This window comes from Lepisma saccharinum, chromosome 2 (assembly GCF_977018435.1).
Source record: "Lepisma saccharinum chromosome 2, izLepSacc3.1, whole genome shotgun sequence".
Classification (NCBI taxonomy): Eukaryota; Metazoa; Arthropoda; class Insecta; order Zygentoma; family Lepismatidae; genus Lepisma; species Lepisma saccharinum.
The window spans coordinates 41,126,236-41,142,951 of record NC_139230.1 but is presented as its reverse complement, the minus strand read 5'-3'; the positions used below and the strand labels follow the sequence as shown (position 1 = coordinate 41,142,951).

Here is a 16,716-nt window from a genome sequence, read left to right as displayed (position 1 = left end):
ATCATCTGCATATGCTAACAACTGAGTCACACCGTTTAATTTTAGCCCTTTGTTAGTTTCTTTTACCTTCCTAACAGCATATTCTAAGGCAAAATTAAAGAGCAATGGAGATAATGCGTCTCCTCGTTTTAACCTATCATGAATTGTAAATTTTTCAGACATATTAATACCCACACAAATTTTACTTTTTGTTTCACTGGTGCATACTTTTATCATATTAACATACTTCTTAGGTATTCCAAAATCGACTAATATATTATATAATTTATCTCTTTTGACTGAATCATACGCTTCTTTGAAATCATTGAATAGTTGATGGACACTTTGATTATATTTTCACATTTTCTGAAGTGTCTGTCTGATGAGAAAAATTTGATCTGTAGTTGATCTGTTACGTTTGAATCGACATTGATAATCACCTATAATTTCATTAGCATATGGGGTTAGTCTTGTTAAAAGAATGTTAGATAATATTTTATGTGTTGTTGAGAGTAGAGAAATTCCACGGTAATTATTGCAGTTCATTATATCACCTTTTTTAAACACAGGAACAATTATGTATTCTTTCCGCTGTTGAGGGATTTCTTCTTTATTCTATATTAAACAAATTAATTTATAAATTTGACATATTAACGAATTTCCACCATATTTAATTAACTCAGCTGGTATAAAATCAATGCCAGGTGCTTTGTTATTCTTTAGCCTTTTAATAGCATCTTTAACTTCAGTCAAGTTAGGTTCTGGAACTAAAGGTTCAGCTGTGTGTACTTCATTTACATCTGAATTATCTCCTACATGAACATTTAAAAGGTCATTAAAGTAGTTCTTCCATCTATTTAAAATATCGCTTGGATCGGCCAAAAAATCACCGTCTTTATCTTTTATCAAGTTTACTTTAGGTTGCCATCCCTTTCTAAATTCATTTACACCTTTGTATAAATCTCTGATATTTTTGTTTTTGCTGTTTGTTTCAATTTCGTTAATTTTACTTTTCAAGTAATCTCTTTTTGTACTTCTAAACTTGTGGTTAACTTCTCGCTTTATTCTATTATAATTGCTTAGATTTGTATCATCAGAGTTATTTAACCACCTAAGTCTAGCCTGATTTCTTATTTCTATTAGATTATGACGTTCGTTATCAAACCATGGCTTACTTTTTCTTGGTTTATGGTATTCTATACTTTCTTTAGCTGCTGATTCTATTGCGTTACGTATGTGCTCCCAATTCTTATTTACGTATGTTTCAATCATGTTTTCATCATCATTTAAATCCTGCAAAACATCGAATCTATTTGACAGTTTAATTTGGTAATCTTTCTTAATTCTTTCATCAGCAAATTTTCCTATATTAAATTTTAGAACTTTTAGATTTTGTTGCTTATGATTTATCACTGCGAGTCTTTCTCTTAGTTTAGCAATTACTAAATAATGGTCACTGGCACAGTCAGCACCTCTATGTGAACGAACGTCAATTATACTAGTATGCCTTCTCTTATCAATGAGAATATGATCTATCTGATTATGAGTTTTACCACCTGAGGTATATTTATGAATATCTTTGTGTTTAAAAGTGGTACTTTTCACAATTAAATTCTTTGAGGTTGCAAAAGTAGTTAATCTTATACCATTATCATTACTTAATTCATGAAGACTTTCTTTACCAATCGTGGGTTTAAATGTTTCTTCTTTACCAATCTGTGCATTACAGTCACCTAACAGAATTTTCATATCATACTGGGAAAATTTATCAAAGACCTGTTCTAACTCTGCATAAAAATCAAACTTAGTATTATCATCTTTATCCTCTGTTGGTGCATGTATGTTTATTAAAATAATTTTACCCCATCTACCCTGTAAAACTGCATATGACATCCTATCATTCATACATTCTACTGTTTTAAGATCAGATATAATTCTATTATTTATGAAGAAGCCTGTTCCAAAATTATGATTTTCAGTACCACCATAGAAAAAAGTATAATTTTTAGTTTTACAATTCCCTTCTCCTGGCCACCTAACTTCCTGGACAGCTACTACATCTAATTTATACTTAACTATCTCATTAACTGTACACTGAAATGCCCCAGGCCGGTAAAGGCTCAGAACATTCCAGGTGCCTAATTTAATATCCTTATTCCTAACGTAGATCTTATCCTTAGTCCAGGGACCTCCCAAAGTAGTCTACGCCCGGAGATCCAAATGGGGGAATTTTTTACCTCAGAAATATTTTACCTTGGGAACATCCATGGCCTCATATTGCTGTTTCTTGACATGTCCTTTTACAGTGCAGAGTTGTCAGCTCTACGCCTAACCCCCAATATGAATGGTCCAGCACCTGTCGTTGTTCAGCGGATCCCTCGGATCTAGCTGGGAGGATCACATAGTAGTCCACCAACCGTACCCCACTTCTGCCAATTGTGGGACGCTCATAGAGCCATGACAGGACAATGTTGACCATTTCACTCTGTTGGTTGACTAACTGCAGTGAAGAAGCCACTGGGCGATGAGGTCATCACATCCCTACCGCGCAACAAGGTAAAAGTATTTTTCTGAGTTTGTTTTCAAGTCCCCTATATGCACATAAAGTCTAATCGGGACTGAACCTATAGTTTAAAGTGGGGTTCGAATCACTATGTACCTCCAAACAAGGAAAAAGTTATAAAAGTCTCCTACGTGGATGATCAGGTCACTACCGAAGCATCGCGCTACGACGCCAGGGGTCCCGGGTTCGAATCCTGGTCTGGGCATGAATATTTGTGAGTGTCCATTCATCAATTTCATCATATCATCACTCATCCCCATCTTCGCAAATTAGCCAAAAGTGGCACAAAAAGCGAAGTAAAATAAAGCAAGTCAATGAATCAAATCACTACTGAAGCAGATTCCAGGAGTTCATCCATAATTTTTCGTTTGAGGGCTCTAAAGTCGTTTTCAGGTAAAGGGGGACTGCAAAGGTAAATTTAGTCCGAAAGGGACCATAAATTGAACTTTTGTGAAAAAAAATTAAAGGAGCGTTTCCAAATGTTTGAGAATGTTTTTTGGTGTGTATGGATGAATTACTGATACGAGAGCAAACGTCATCTTCAGGAAACGGGAGTTCTACTGGTTCATTGTCTACTTTACTTCAGTCGCAGAAGGTGGGATTAACGTTAGCTTCGAATCTGTATCAGAACTAACCTCCTCATTAGTAGAGAGAATCTTCCTACAATTTGTCACCAGGAAAGCTGCAGTTCATACTTAAGGAAGCCCTTGAAAATTTTTCACTATAATTTATGTCTCAAATTTATCAAAATTCGATTTTAAATTGTTTTGCTTATTTATTATTTTCTAATAGTTGGTTCTATATTTGCCATTTTTACTTGCATTAAATGTTACTTTTTAGAACCAAAATTAGGGGTGAATCTCGTTCAGCAACATTCCCGGATCCTACTTTTGCGTCTGGGATCCAACTTAACACGATACAATGACAACGGCGGCAAGTTAGGCTAACAGACCCGGCTTTATACAGGGTGGGTCATAAGTCACGAAGTGATTTCAAGGTTTAATAATGTATCTGTTAATAATTGATTACATTTAAGTGAAATTACTTTTCACGCTTAAGTGCAAAGAAATCTCCCCTATGTAATGTAAAGAACAAATAGTAAATGTATTCAAACAATACATACAAAAGTTATAAACTGTTGAAACCGTTTAGTGACTTACGGCCCACCCTGTATATGTGGAGACCCAAGGCTATCAACATTGTAAGAAGCCGCAAACACACTTTCAGTTATAATTTTTAGGCCAAGTTATGTCAGATGATTAGTTAATCATTTTTTAAAATTTTAAAACTTTTCAGATATCTCATTTTTTTCGCTTGGAGGCTCTATTCAAAGCAATTTCTCTCCAATGGAGGCAGTGACGGATTAACAAATTTCTCTCAAAGGGGTGGATGACTTTCTGGCGTTTATATTTATCCTGTTTTCAATAATCCCTTTCTGCGCTCATGGCATGAGTCTATGGCCCCGTAGCTACAGCCTTATCGTTACCATGAGTGTCGTAAAATGTCAATGGTGTATTTTAGACCTTAAAATAACACTTGTATTATTGTTTGCTACCAACTTTAATATTACAAACTTCTGATTTTCAGTTCCACTAAATTTGAAATGAGTCCAGAACGATGACTTGAACTTATCTTCCGGAATTGTTTATAAAACATATCCAAAATTATCTTTAAAATAACTATATTTTTTTTTTTAAAAAAAATTGTGAATAATGTTTTCTTTGCAATATTTTCTTTAAAAAACACAAACAAAAAACAATAAGCTATGTGCGCGCACACACATCTGGGCCTATAGTTTTTATCTCTACACCCCATTCCCCCATGGTTGGTTGGTTGAATTGGTGTTTTAAGTCCACTTTATACACAGTAAGGCTAATCGGGACTGGACCTACAGTTTAAAGTAAGATCCGAGCCACTATGTGCCTCCACCGGGTATCGAACTCGGGACCCCTTGATATCAAGCATACGATACTACGACTGCGCCATCGGGGAGGCCCGAATACATATATGGAGGCAGGGCCGGCGGAAGGGGGAGGGGGGCGAACCATGCCACTGCCCAGAGCGGCAAATTTCTAGGGTGGCAAAATTGGAAGAGAAGAAAAACTAAGTATATTGAAAACTTTGAAGTCATAATATTACTGATAAAATTTGTTCGAAATTGGCTCAATTTTACTCCACATAAATGTAGTGAGCAAATGTCTACAAAATATTAATCTCGATGTGACCCATAGATTCCTTGCAATCAGAGCACTTTGAAAACAGCAGGAGTGATGTGAAGTTTCAAAGTGAATTAGTTGATGCGAATGAATTGGCAACAAATTTAGATATAGACAATCGAAAGATAGGTCCGAAATCGAAAGAAAAAGAAACAGTTTCAGTATGACGAAATGTTGATGATCCACAAACACGGTACAAAGTTGATTTTTATTACAATGGCCTAGGCGTGATTATTTTAGCTCTAAGAGATTTGAGCAGCTTGAACATCGTAGTGAATTTTTCGATTTCTTGTATGGTATTAGTAAGCTTAAAGACATGCCATTTGAACATGGGCGTCGGGAGGGGGATTGAACCGGTCCATCGATCATCCCTAGAAATTGGCATAGTTTATTTCAAGTTGGAAAAAAGGTTTGTCAGATCTGTAGCTCGTTATTTTTATTGTTAATTAAAGAAATGACGACCAGTTAAAATTCAAACAGAATAACCAAAGTAAAAACTGCGTTAGATCGAAAACAATGAGTGTAAAATACATTAACAAGGTTATGTTTTCATATTTTACCATTTAAACCAAAATAATAAATGGTTCTGCAGTTTTCAAAATTCCAAAAAATGAGTTCTGTCAGTTCTATGGGATGAGGCCAAACAGCAAAACTTTATTACTAAAAATTTCTCAATTTTTTTATTTTTCTCTTGGACAAGTTATGCAAAAGTTAACAAAATAAAATAGCTATGCATTTCAGTACACTAGCTGTATGAAGTGAAAAAATATAATGAAATGAGTTATGCTGGATATTCACTAATTCGGTGGATCGATTAGAAGTCTCTCCCCAAGGATATAATAATAAATTTGGAATAAAGTGGTTTTATTTTCATTGGTTTATAATAGTTACAATAATTATTATTATGGTTTCTACCATTCAAGTTTTATCAATGGCCTGACTGCCCCTATAAAAGTTTCTGGCGACGCCCATGCATCTGATCTTTTGTCTGAAAAGTGTACAAAACTTGCCTGTATATTAACACATGGCTCTAAATATATTTACCCTACTGATTTATAAGATGAGCTGAAAGTACTTTAGGCTATAATAAAACACAATAATGCACCAAAGGAGATCTTAAAACTGATACAGGGTCATGATTTTGCACCTAATGTGAGTGTCGCACTTCGAATGTCGTTAATTTTACCGGTAACCGTGGCAAGTGGCGAAGAAAGTTTTTTCTGTCAATCATGTCTGAAACGCGATTGAATGGTCTAGCGATGTTATCCATAGAGCACCAGTTGGCTGAGACGTTAGTTTCCTTCAATTAAGTAAGGTATACTTAACAACTATAATTATTTATCACTATATTTCAGTGTAGGGGTCTAAGTACACATTAGAAAAGGATATTTGGTCACGATTTGGTTACACTTAAAATCTACATTTTCTTTATAGTTTTATTATTTTAAGGACTGTATTAACAATCAAAATTGTTTCCATTTTATGCAAAATAGCATTTTACGAAAAATAACATTACATGTATTTTTTAAAAATCGAATCATATTATAGGCCTTTAACGGTAAAAATATGAGGTCAAGCCTTCAAAGCATTTCTTTCCTAATACTTGTAAGATATGTCTAATGGCATAAAATGTGTTGCATTTTTTAAAGTTTTGCTGTGATCGAGACATCTGTTTGTTCAATAGTGTAACAATATCTATTTTATTTATTATTTTATAGTTTGAAGTTTAACTTAGGAATATTTCAATTTCCCGTTGCTGCGAAATGACGAGGGAAGGGAGGGGTGTTGAAAGGGAGCGGCATCTGCCGCGGTCGCCCAGAGGGGCGAAATGGCTAGCGCCGGCCCTGTATGGAGGGTGAGCTTTGCAGCCCCTAAATCAAAAACGTTCCTGCGCCACCGTCGCAGTGTGGCCTAGCGCGTTGAGTGTTCGAGTCAGGCGTCGCCACTGAAGATAGAAAAGCGATGCTAAGTACCAACATGGGAATAACTTAAGCAAATTCGCAAACTAAAGTGAACAGTCATTTGTTTTCTTCTCTCGTTTCCTGTTCGCTTGTGCCCGAGTGCTCCCGTGTTGCCATATTTATAATTTCTCTACCTTGTTTCGTTGTCGAAAAATTCAACAACGTTAAATATTATGTCTGCCTTCCATATGCAAGGCATCGTTAGTCTACTTGGGGGAAGGGGGAGGGGGGATAAATGTGGCTAACATTATTCATGCTTTTATCCATCACGACAGTTTTGAAACACGTGATTCCCCACATCGTCTTATCCAAAAGAAATTACTAAATCAATCAATCAATCAATTAACCAAAAGAAATAAAATTATGTTGAAAGGAATAAATACACTATTGTTGATGGTTGTAAATATATTCATGTTAATGAACAAATCGTGTAATGTTGCAAGGCATTTAAAAAATATTTATCTAAATAGGTAATGGAATAGTAATAATTTAAATTTCCTTAATTACTCTACAACGAAACATTGCATTTTCCTAATTTCACTACAACTGAAAAGCACTTGCGATTAGATTCGTGCCGACCTACGTGGCGTAGTGGTTACCAGACTGGGCTGCGACGCCGGAGGTTCCGAGTTCGAATCTCGGCCTGGACATGAGTGTTCTTTGTGAGCGTGCCTTCATCAATTTCATCATACCACTTCATTATTTCATCACACTGAGAGGCACTAAGAGGCAGTAATTCACAAGAAATATGAAAAAAAAGCATTATTGACTGTGTGAGGGCTATTTTTATTTAATGTTCAAATAAACTATTTTGGATGTGTATTCTTTATTAAGTCTCTTTTTGATTTTTGTACCGTTACGGAAAACCTACAAATTAATTTTTAAATTGTTGGTTTCTGACTAACAAGGGAGGTTATCTAAGTGTCCCCCTCCGATTTCTATGAAACTTGGCAGGTGTATAGAGGGGCCCAAAGGAAGAAATACGTGTTTTTTTCTTTCGGCTAAAAAACTTTTGTAGGGGGCAACCCCCTTCAAATGTCAAGATGAGGACAAATTGAAGTGGGGATCTTACCCCTGTGTCCCCCTCCGATTTCCAAGAAACTTGGCAGGTGTATAGAGTGGCCCAAAGGAAGAAATACGTGTTTTTGTGTGTAAGCTGAAAAAGACGGTTTTAGGAGGCAACCCCCTCCCTCAAATATCAAGATGAAGACAAATTGACGCGAGAATCTGACCCCTGTGTCCCACTTCGATTTCCATGAAACTTGGCACGTGTATAGAGGGTCCCAAAGGAAGAAATAAATGTTCTTGTGTTTAAGCTAAAAAACTGTCTTAGGGGGCAACCCCCCTCTCAAATGTCAAGATGAGGAGAAATTGAAGTGGGGATCTGACCCCGAAACCACGTAAATATGGCATAAGAAGAAACAGGGGGCATAGGGCCTCTATATACACCTGCTAAATTTCATGGAAATTCGGAGGGGGACACAGGGGTCAGATCCCCACTTCAATTTGTCCTCATCTTGACATTTGAGGCGGGTTTTGCCCCCTAAAACAGTTTTTAGCCGAAACAAAAAAACACGTATTTCTTCCTTTGGGCCCCTCTATACACCTGCCAAGTTTCATGGAAATCGGAGGGGGACACATGGGTCAGATACTCACTTCAATTTGTCCTCATCTTGATATTTTAGTGGGGTTTTGCCCCCTAAAACAGTTTATTAGCTGAAACAAAAAACACTTATTTCTTCCTTTGGGCACATCTATACACCTGCCAAGTTTCATGGAAATCGGAAGGGGAGACAGGGGTCAGATCACCACTTCAATGTGTCCTCAACTTGACATTTGAGGGGGGTTGCCCCCTAGAACTTTTTTAGCCGAGACAAAAAAACACATATTTCTTCCTTTGGGCCCCTCTATACACCTGCCAAGTTTCATGGAAATTGGAGGGGGACACTTAGATAACCTCCCATGTAAGAGAATTGTTACAACCCAGGAGAGCTTTTGGCGAAAACGTCACTCGCAGAAATTTTACAGAAAATTTCCACATGGAGTCCATAAGAAGACGTCTTTTTGGCAGAAATAAAACTCTATTCATTTCTGCATTTTGCATAGCAGTAAAAATTGTACAGTTTCGTGTGAAGTGCTAAACTAATTTTCCACAAATATTTAGGGGATTTACAAAGCTGTACAAAACTCAAGGTTTAATCTAAAGTGCTACTAGAGACTGTTATATTACAAAATGTAACAGATACAAGCAGTGATGGCGCCAGTTTGAAATAAGTTTGTGTGGGGGATGAGTTGCAGATTTCGGTTTAAAATTCTCGGGGACTAACTAATACCGGCTTATCTATTTAATGCTTTACTGCAGTATAATTTTACCAGACATATTTTACAGTCAGTGGGGATATGCCTCTAGGCTATCTTAGGATATAGATCATCGAGTATTAAAATTCTAAAAATATTTCCGTTGTATACTTCAACCATTTGATAATTTATCTATGTATTCATTGAATTGCTGCCTTTAAGTTAGAAACTAAATTCAAAATATATTTTAGGGGTTTTATGTAGCAGTACAAAAATCGAAAGAGGATAGAGAGAGAGAGACAGAGACACCTATATAACCCTACACACTCTTTTTCTACTTGCTGTTAGTAATTCTAAAGTACTGATTAAGTAGATTTTATTAAAAAAGAAACATACAAAAACTTCTAGCACTTTATATATAATATTTAATCTGCAGTTTACATTTATAACTTCTTCTTAATAATGAAATACATTTTAAAAAAATATTCATGCTTTTATACACTAGTACAAAAATTTAAAAAAGGACAATATTAAGTAGATCGAGTAACTTTTTAATAAAAATGAAACAAATCTAGACATCAAATATAATTTATATTTTGCCCACATTTTCCCCTGAATTGCTGCCTCTTAAAGATAAATCAAAGATTAAAAAAATAATGTCGGGGTTTTCCGAAAGGGTACAAAAATCAAAAAGGGACTCAATATAAAGTACTCGTCCATAAGATTTTAAATAAAAATTAAGCAGATATAAACCTCACACATTCGATAATATTTTGTCCATAATTTCCTGCTAATTTCTGCCTCTAAGTTATAATACAAATTTTAAAATTTATTTTCGGTGTTTTTCGTAACGGTATAAAACTCAAAAAGTAACTTATTATAAAGTAATAGTCCAGAAGATTTTATTTAAGAACTAAAAATATATAAACCTCACCCATATCATAACATTGTCCATATATTCATGTGAATTGCTGTGTCGAATTAAAAAAATAAAATAAAATTGTTGTCGTGGTTTTCCGTAACGGTACAAAAATCAAAATCGGACTTAATATAAAGTATATTCGTTCATAAGGTTTTATCTAACGATTAAATAGATAGAAACCTCACACAGTCAATAATATTTTTCCATATTTTCCTGTGAATTACATTTGCTGCCTCTAAGTAATAAACCAAAATTTCAAAAAAAATATTTTTGGGGTTTAAAACAACGGTGCAAAAATCGGAGAACTGTTTAATCTAAAGTATTCGTGTAGAAGGTTGAGTTGATTGATTGAGTTGTTGATTTAAGTCCACTTTATGCACAGTAAGGCTAATCGGGACTGGACCTACAGTTTAAAGTGGGATCCGAACCACTTGTGCCTCCACCGGGTATTCGTGTAGAATGCTTAATTAGAAAGTTTAGTACAAAATAGGACACTACTTTACGAAAAACTCGAGACGGAACAAAAATTTGTGGTTACAAGTTACAAATATTCCCGCCTTTTTTCTGTTGGTTATAAAAAATTTAAATAGTTGTACAAAGTGGTACAAAAATAGTACAATATTTTGATGTGGATAACGTTGCTAAAACCAATGATGAGGTTCAGACGTTACTCTGTAACCCCAAAATTGATTTTTTATTTTTCGGCGGTAAATTTACTGTTACAAAAATTATTTTTAGTATTTTTAGATGATACAAAAATAGTTCAAACTTTGGCAAATGAGGTTTTGATGGTACAAAAATATTGGGTTACAAAGTAACGGAGCTTGTTTCGTCCTGAAAGCCCCTAAACAATCCGTATTCGTGAATACCGTACATGGGTTTATCCTTATATAATAATAATAATAGCAAAATCTACTAATACGTCTATGGCACGATGTGGAATGTAACGGATTCAAATGTTTTTGGAAGACTTCGTCGATAAGATAAATGATATATACAAGTAAAGTGTGCAACTCTTTGATTGATTGAGTTATTGTTTTAAGTCCACTTTATGCACGGTAAGGCTAATCGTGACTGGACCTACAGTTGAAAGTGGGATCCGAACCACTATGTGCCTCCACCTTGTATCGAACCCGGGACCCCTTGATTACAAGGCGACGACACTACTCCTGCGCAGCGGGCAGGCACCGCAACTCTCTGAAAAACTCACAGTCGCAAAGTAAAAGCAATTTCTTCATCGTTTTCCGGCTTGACACAGCCCTGCAGTAAACTTAGCACGAGTAACGTGGAAAAACAACACAAGTCCACGATAGGGTAGACTGCAAGCACTGGCGTACGCAGAGTGGGGCTGAAGGTGCTACAGCCCATCCGAAATTTTGAAAAATCAACATTTTCAAATAAAAGCACTAAAAACTCGCTAAAAACAATGATAAATGGAAGCCCCATGAAATGACCCCCTGGAGTGAGAATGGAACATTTTGATTACTCGAAATATCTTATTGTGTATGCCGCCCACTCGAAAAACACTGGGTTCTTATAAGTTTTAAAAATCTCAAATTTCCCTTCTATGTATCATGATATTAATGCACACCATACTCGCTATTTTAAATCTGTTATTTACTGATTTCAATACGCAAATATATAACAATAACAAATATAATAATAATAATAATAATAATAATAATATGTCCCCACGGGCCCCTATAAGCTATCGCCACTGAAAGCAACCACCTATATAAATTTCATCTCCTCCAGAAAAATAATAAAAATAAATCCTGCGTACGCCATCGACTGCAAGCTTAAACACTAGGCAAGCGCGAACAGAAAATCGCATATTTCCCGGACCGAGAACCAGCGTAGTCGAAAATAAGTGAAACTGAATCATGGTTTCATATTTTGAAAACACTTTATCCATTCAGAGAACATAAAGCATAAAGCATAAAGCAACGAGTACACGAGACTCTCGGAAAAATCTACACAAGCGGCGCTTTCCATAGAATCAGAGTCTCTTTTGTACTAATTCGTGGTTGTCACGGTAGAACTATCAGAACTCTACTGTTATTTACTTCCAGGTTTTGCGGTACGAAGCGACAGCGATAAGGATTGCTTTACTTACCTTTGACGATCTGGTGCGGCTGGTGCCATCCTGAGTTTGGATCCACACATCGGTGTGTGCTTGGTTCACTCGCGAGGACTGGAACGGAATGATTCCTGCTGACAGCTCTTTCCGCGCGTAACCTCTCCTCCTTGTACTCTGACTCTTCAACACGATCCAGCTACCACACGATGTAATGAGCAATTACACATGCGATGCAAATGAATCGACTTCATTATTGTAATCTACCGCCGCTTTTCTCCCACTTTGGCTGATCGCGAGGCTGAGGATGAGAGATGATATGATGAAATTGATGAAGAGACACTAACTACACCAATGTCCAGACCGGGATTCGAACTTGGGATCCCTGGCGCCATACCACCACTTTTTAAAAATATTTTTAAAGGGAAACTCCTAAGCGACGGTCTTCCCCACCTCAATTGCTTCACTCGGAGTGGTTAGCACAACCCGCTATGACGCCAGGGGTCTCGGTTTCGAATCCCGGCCTGGGCAAAGGTGTTCTTTCTGTTCATCAATTTCATCAAATCGTCACTCATCCTTTACGTCGCGATTAGCCAAAAGTGGCAGAAAAGCGAAGTAAAATAAACGAAATTCATCAATCAATCAATTGTTTTATTTTTTCATCGAGGACTTCAGGACAGACAAACCCAAACATCCATGTCTCAACCGTGATTCGAACCCGGGACCACTGGCGTCGTAGCGCGATGTGATAACCACTCCGCCACAGAGGTTGACTCCACTCGCCCACGGTGGTCAGCACAAATAAGCTGAACGTATGTTTAAGTTTGTTTTCTAAGTCCACTTTATGCACAGAAAGGCTAATCAGGGATGGACCTACAGTTTAAAGTGGGATCCGAACTACTGTGTGCCTCAATCAGGTATAAAACAAATGCGCTGAACACATGCACTTCGCATCCCCTGTGACCAGTGACGTAACAATAAAATTGCAATAGGTATATTATCGTGAAGGCCGTTGGATTGTGATATCTTATTTTTTGTCATCAGTTTTGTATTTTAGATATTTTTTCATTTCTGGAGCAAAGCATGTTTGTTTGAGGCCACTTTATGCAAAGATAAACTAATCGCTACTGGGCCTACGTTTAAGAGCCCGTATCACCGCTGGTGACGATACCTAAAAAATAGGTTCTTGCGTCGACCTTCTGTGCTCGAACAGTCAAGTGTGTGGCATTTAAATTTTACTGAGTTAAAGATCAAATATGAAATTTGTTATGTCGTTAAGTCTTTTTTTTAATACATTATTTATTACGTAGTTTTCCTTATCTCAATTTCGTAAAATTCACTTGCTCGCCAATTATATGTAATAACTTAAATCAACATTTTAAAGAACAAGAAAGCTTCTACTGTTCTTCTACAGCAAAGAAATGAAACTGATCTTACATAATTTTCTTTAGAATGTCTGTAGTTTGTCGACGTACAGAGCAATGTATGTAAATTTTAACTTCGACTTTTTTAAGCTGGTCGCGCTAGCCGTTTCCCCCTCTGTACCGCTCGCGCCCCTCATGAACCCCCCTCCTCTCCCGTTCCTTTTTTCTTTCACAATCGGCCAGTCTTCCTCAAGTGGCAAGAAAACCGCATGCTGAGAGCTAGGAAAAGAAAAAAGAAGGCAGGGAAAGGTTTTGGGGGGAGAATCAATGGTTTGGGCGATGCTTGTAAACAGTTCTTCACTACGCGATATCCTCACACTAAATCACGATGGGGTTGTAGTGCAATGACAAGGACGGTGGATTTCCCCAGTATATTGTTCACAAATGGGAAGGGCTGATTGCACAGACTGAAGTACACCCTTACAAAAGTTTGCCCGCGAAAGAAAAATTGTACCAAATTATAACTTTTTTTTTTGTGAGAACACGAAAGTCCATTACCAAGGGATTTTTTTTTAGGGTGAAGGTGACTTTACCCGAAGTTTTTAGGTAAATATTGTGTAAATTCTATCTGGTGGTGGATTATCAACCAGTCATGCAAATGAATGACTTTTTAGCTGTCGATCATAAATAAGTTCAATGAACGTTCATTGTAAGTTTGAGATATTCCTGAGGGTCAATGGTAAAAAATACTTGATGATCTGTTATGGAAATAGTGCTATTTTTAAAAATTTTGAACGTCCGTTCAATTTAATTTCGAATTTGACTCCTTTCATGATTTGTAAGTAGGGGGATAAAATATATTTACTTAATACTTTACTGCGTTATTTTATCACCAATTACATATATATATTACAGTCAGAAATCACAACATAAGATAGTTCTGTGTCATCATATACAAAAATACTTTTAGGCATAGGTCTTATGTAAAATAAAATACATTAATTATTTGTTGTTTTTTCTTTTCCAAAGACATTATTTAGTGGAATAATATGACAGACTTACTATTGATAATGACCATACAAAACACACCATAAAAATTTCATTCACTTTCAACTTTCTGGGGCCGGCCACCGTGGGGGAGTGGTTAGCACATCGCGCTACGACGCCAGGGGTCCCGGGTTCGAATTTCGGCTTGGCCACGGATGTTTGTGAGTGTCCATTCATCAATTTCATCATATCATCACTCATCCCCATCTTCGCAAATTGGCCAAAAGTGGCACAAAAGCGAAGTAAAATAAAGCAAATCAATCAACTTTCTGGATATACGACAAATAACACTATTTCTGTCTCAGATCCTCCGATTATGGGGAGCAAGGGCCTTGATAAGAGTTCAACTGACGAAATAAAGCCCTCATTCCATCTCACTGTTTTTATTACATTGGTGGGAACAAAACAGGGTCGTGTGTGTCCCGACCCACCTAAAATCACTTTATTAGATGAATTTCAACTTCAGTGGCACCATTGTTCTCTGCTGGCGCTTTATTTTCCATATCTGTCGTTCAAAGACTAATGTACGTATAAACGTGGTTTAGTACCGCAAATTCAAAAGAACTACACATAATTTATTCATGTGCAATATATGGGCAATTTATTCTGCAGACACATACAGATAATACAACTAAAGAATGAAATATGTGGAGGTGTTAATAAGAAATTTGCTAGTGGGAGAGTCGAATTACATAGGAAGTAATTCACTACCCTTTCCTTACGTAGTTACCTGGAACTTTCGTAGGTTTGAAAATAGTATATACTTTTATTTCTATAAAAGCATAATGTTGTTTAAGAACGGTTATTAGATTCCTCTGCACTAAATTTCTCAGTGAGACTATTAAGGGGGAACTTCTTCCTTCCCCCACATTTACTCACCGTATGCAAAGAGTGTGAATACTTTTTGCTGAAATGGGAAAATGAACCACAGCAAGAAACTAATAAAATACGCGTACGTCTGTTTTTATGAACAGCTGCAGAATTATCTACAAACTTGTTGAAATTCACAGTTTTGCTAGCTTGTACTCATTGGACGAAATACATACAGCCAGGGACGGCGCTACAAGGAGGTTAGGGGGGATGAAACCCCAACAACAGATCTAAGCTCCCGTAGCCCCCAGATTTTTATAGTACGGTAGACGCCTTGCGATCGAAAATTAACTTCCCTTAGGGCAAGGCCATTGCAATGTTCAAGTACATTTCCTGCTTTAGAAGATCGCAAGATTATTACAACGTGTTGTACGTAAAATCGTGGTTGGAGGTGGCAGCTGCAGATCTGCATGGATCAACAACGGACCAAAGGCTCCCCTCTACCAACCTACCACACACAAACATACCCTCTACGCTCTATTTATAATATGTGTGTGTGTTTGTGTGTCTGTATGTATATTATAATGCATGTGTGTGTGTGAAGTTCTTGATCTCATGTTGACAAAGTCACATCTAAGAGCCTAGAGGGTGATTCAAAAGTCCCTCAACAACTCATATATATACACATTGGTGTGTTCCAAGTGGACGTCATGGCACGGTGCTATATGCACAGGGAACTTTAACTTTACCTTTACCCAGTGGCGGCGATTGGGTTCCAAAACCGAGGGGGGGGAACAGTATATTTCCCATTGTAGATACTGTACGGTTTAGCATAGTGGGGGGACAAAAGTGGCAAAAAGTGGGGGCCGACTGTCCCCCTCGCCGCCACTGCCGTTACCTGTATATCTTGTATTCGTTTCTGAACCCCTGAGTAATTAAGTTTAGTTTTTAAATACGCATATACGAACCCTATACTATGTCAATCACTGAGGGCCTTCTAGAGACTTACTTGTCTCTGACCCCACCCCCGCACTGCGGGGTCTTGCGGCTTGTAGATCCGGCAGTGCTCGTTTCTGTGTTCTTCTCCTGTTCTTGTATTCGTGTATTTAAATTATTTTTGTATGAGATCCATATTTCAGTGCCAGTGATGATGATGTATTATTGTCCTGTAAACACATTTCCAAATTATCTCATGAAAACTGAAAATTCTGATTTTTTTACCATGCATTTCCGTCCGAAGTTAAAAAAAAGAGCAAATGCTGTCGAAAAGACAACTTTGAGGTTACTAACTCGAGAATTTGTTCTGCACATTTTTCTACCAGAATGTTATGAAGTCTGAATTACTAGGAATTATCACACTGATAATTCCACTTACACATCAGCAGGTCAGTGTTCGCGCAAGACGTGTGAAGTAGAGATGGCCAAATCCAGATTTTTTTTTTTACTATTCGGGAATCCGATGGAAAAATGAGAGAATCC

At 37.0% G+C, this 16,716-nt stretch overlaps 1 protein-coding gene across 1 annotated transcript in view; it reads right to left on the bottom strand.

Moving 5' to 3' along the window:
* Positions 1-12,134, bottom strand: part of LOC145984413 (uncharacterized) — a 66,197-nt gene extending 54,063 nt beyond the window's left edge. The window contains exon 1 of the mRNA XM_083118076.1: positions 12,056-12,134. Within this exon, the coding sequence (XP_082974202.1) occupies positions 12,056-12,105 (50 nt within the window). The 5' untranslated portion in view covers positions 12,106-12,134. The remainder of the gene's footprint in view (positions 1-12,055) is intronic.
* Positions 12,135-16,716: the final 4,582 nt, after the last annotated feature.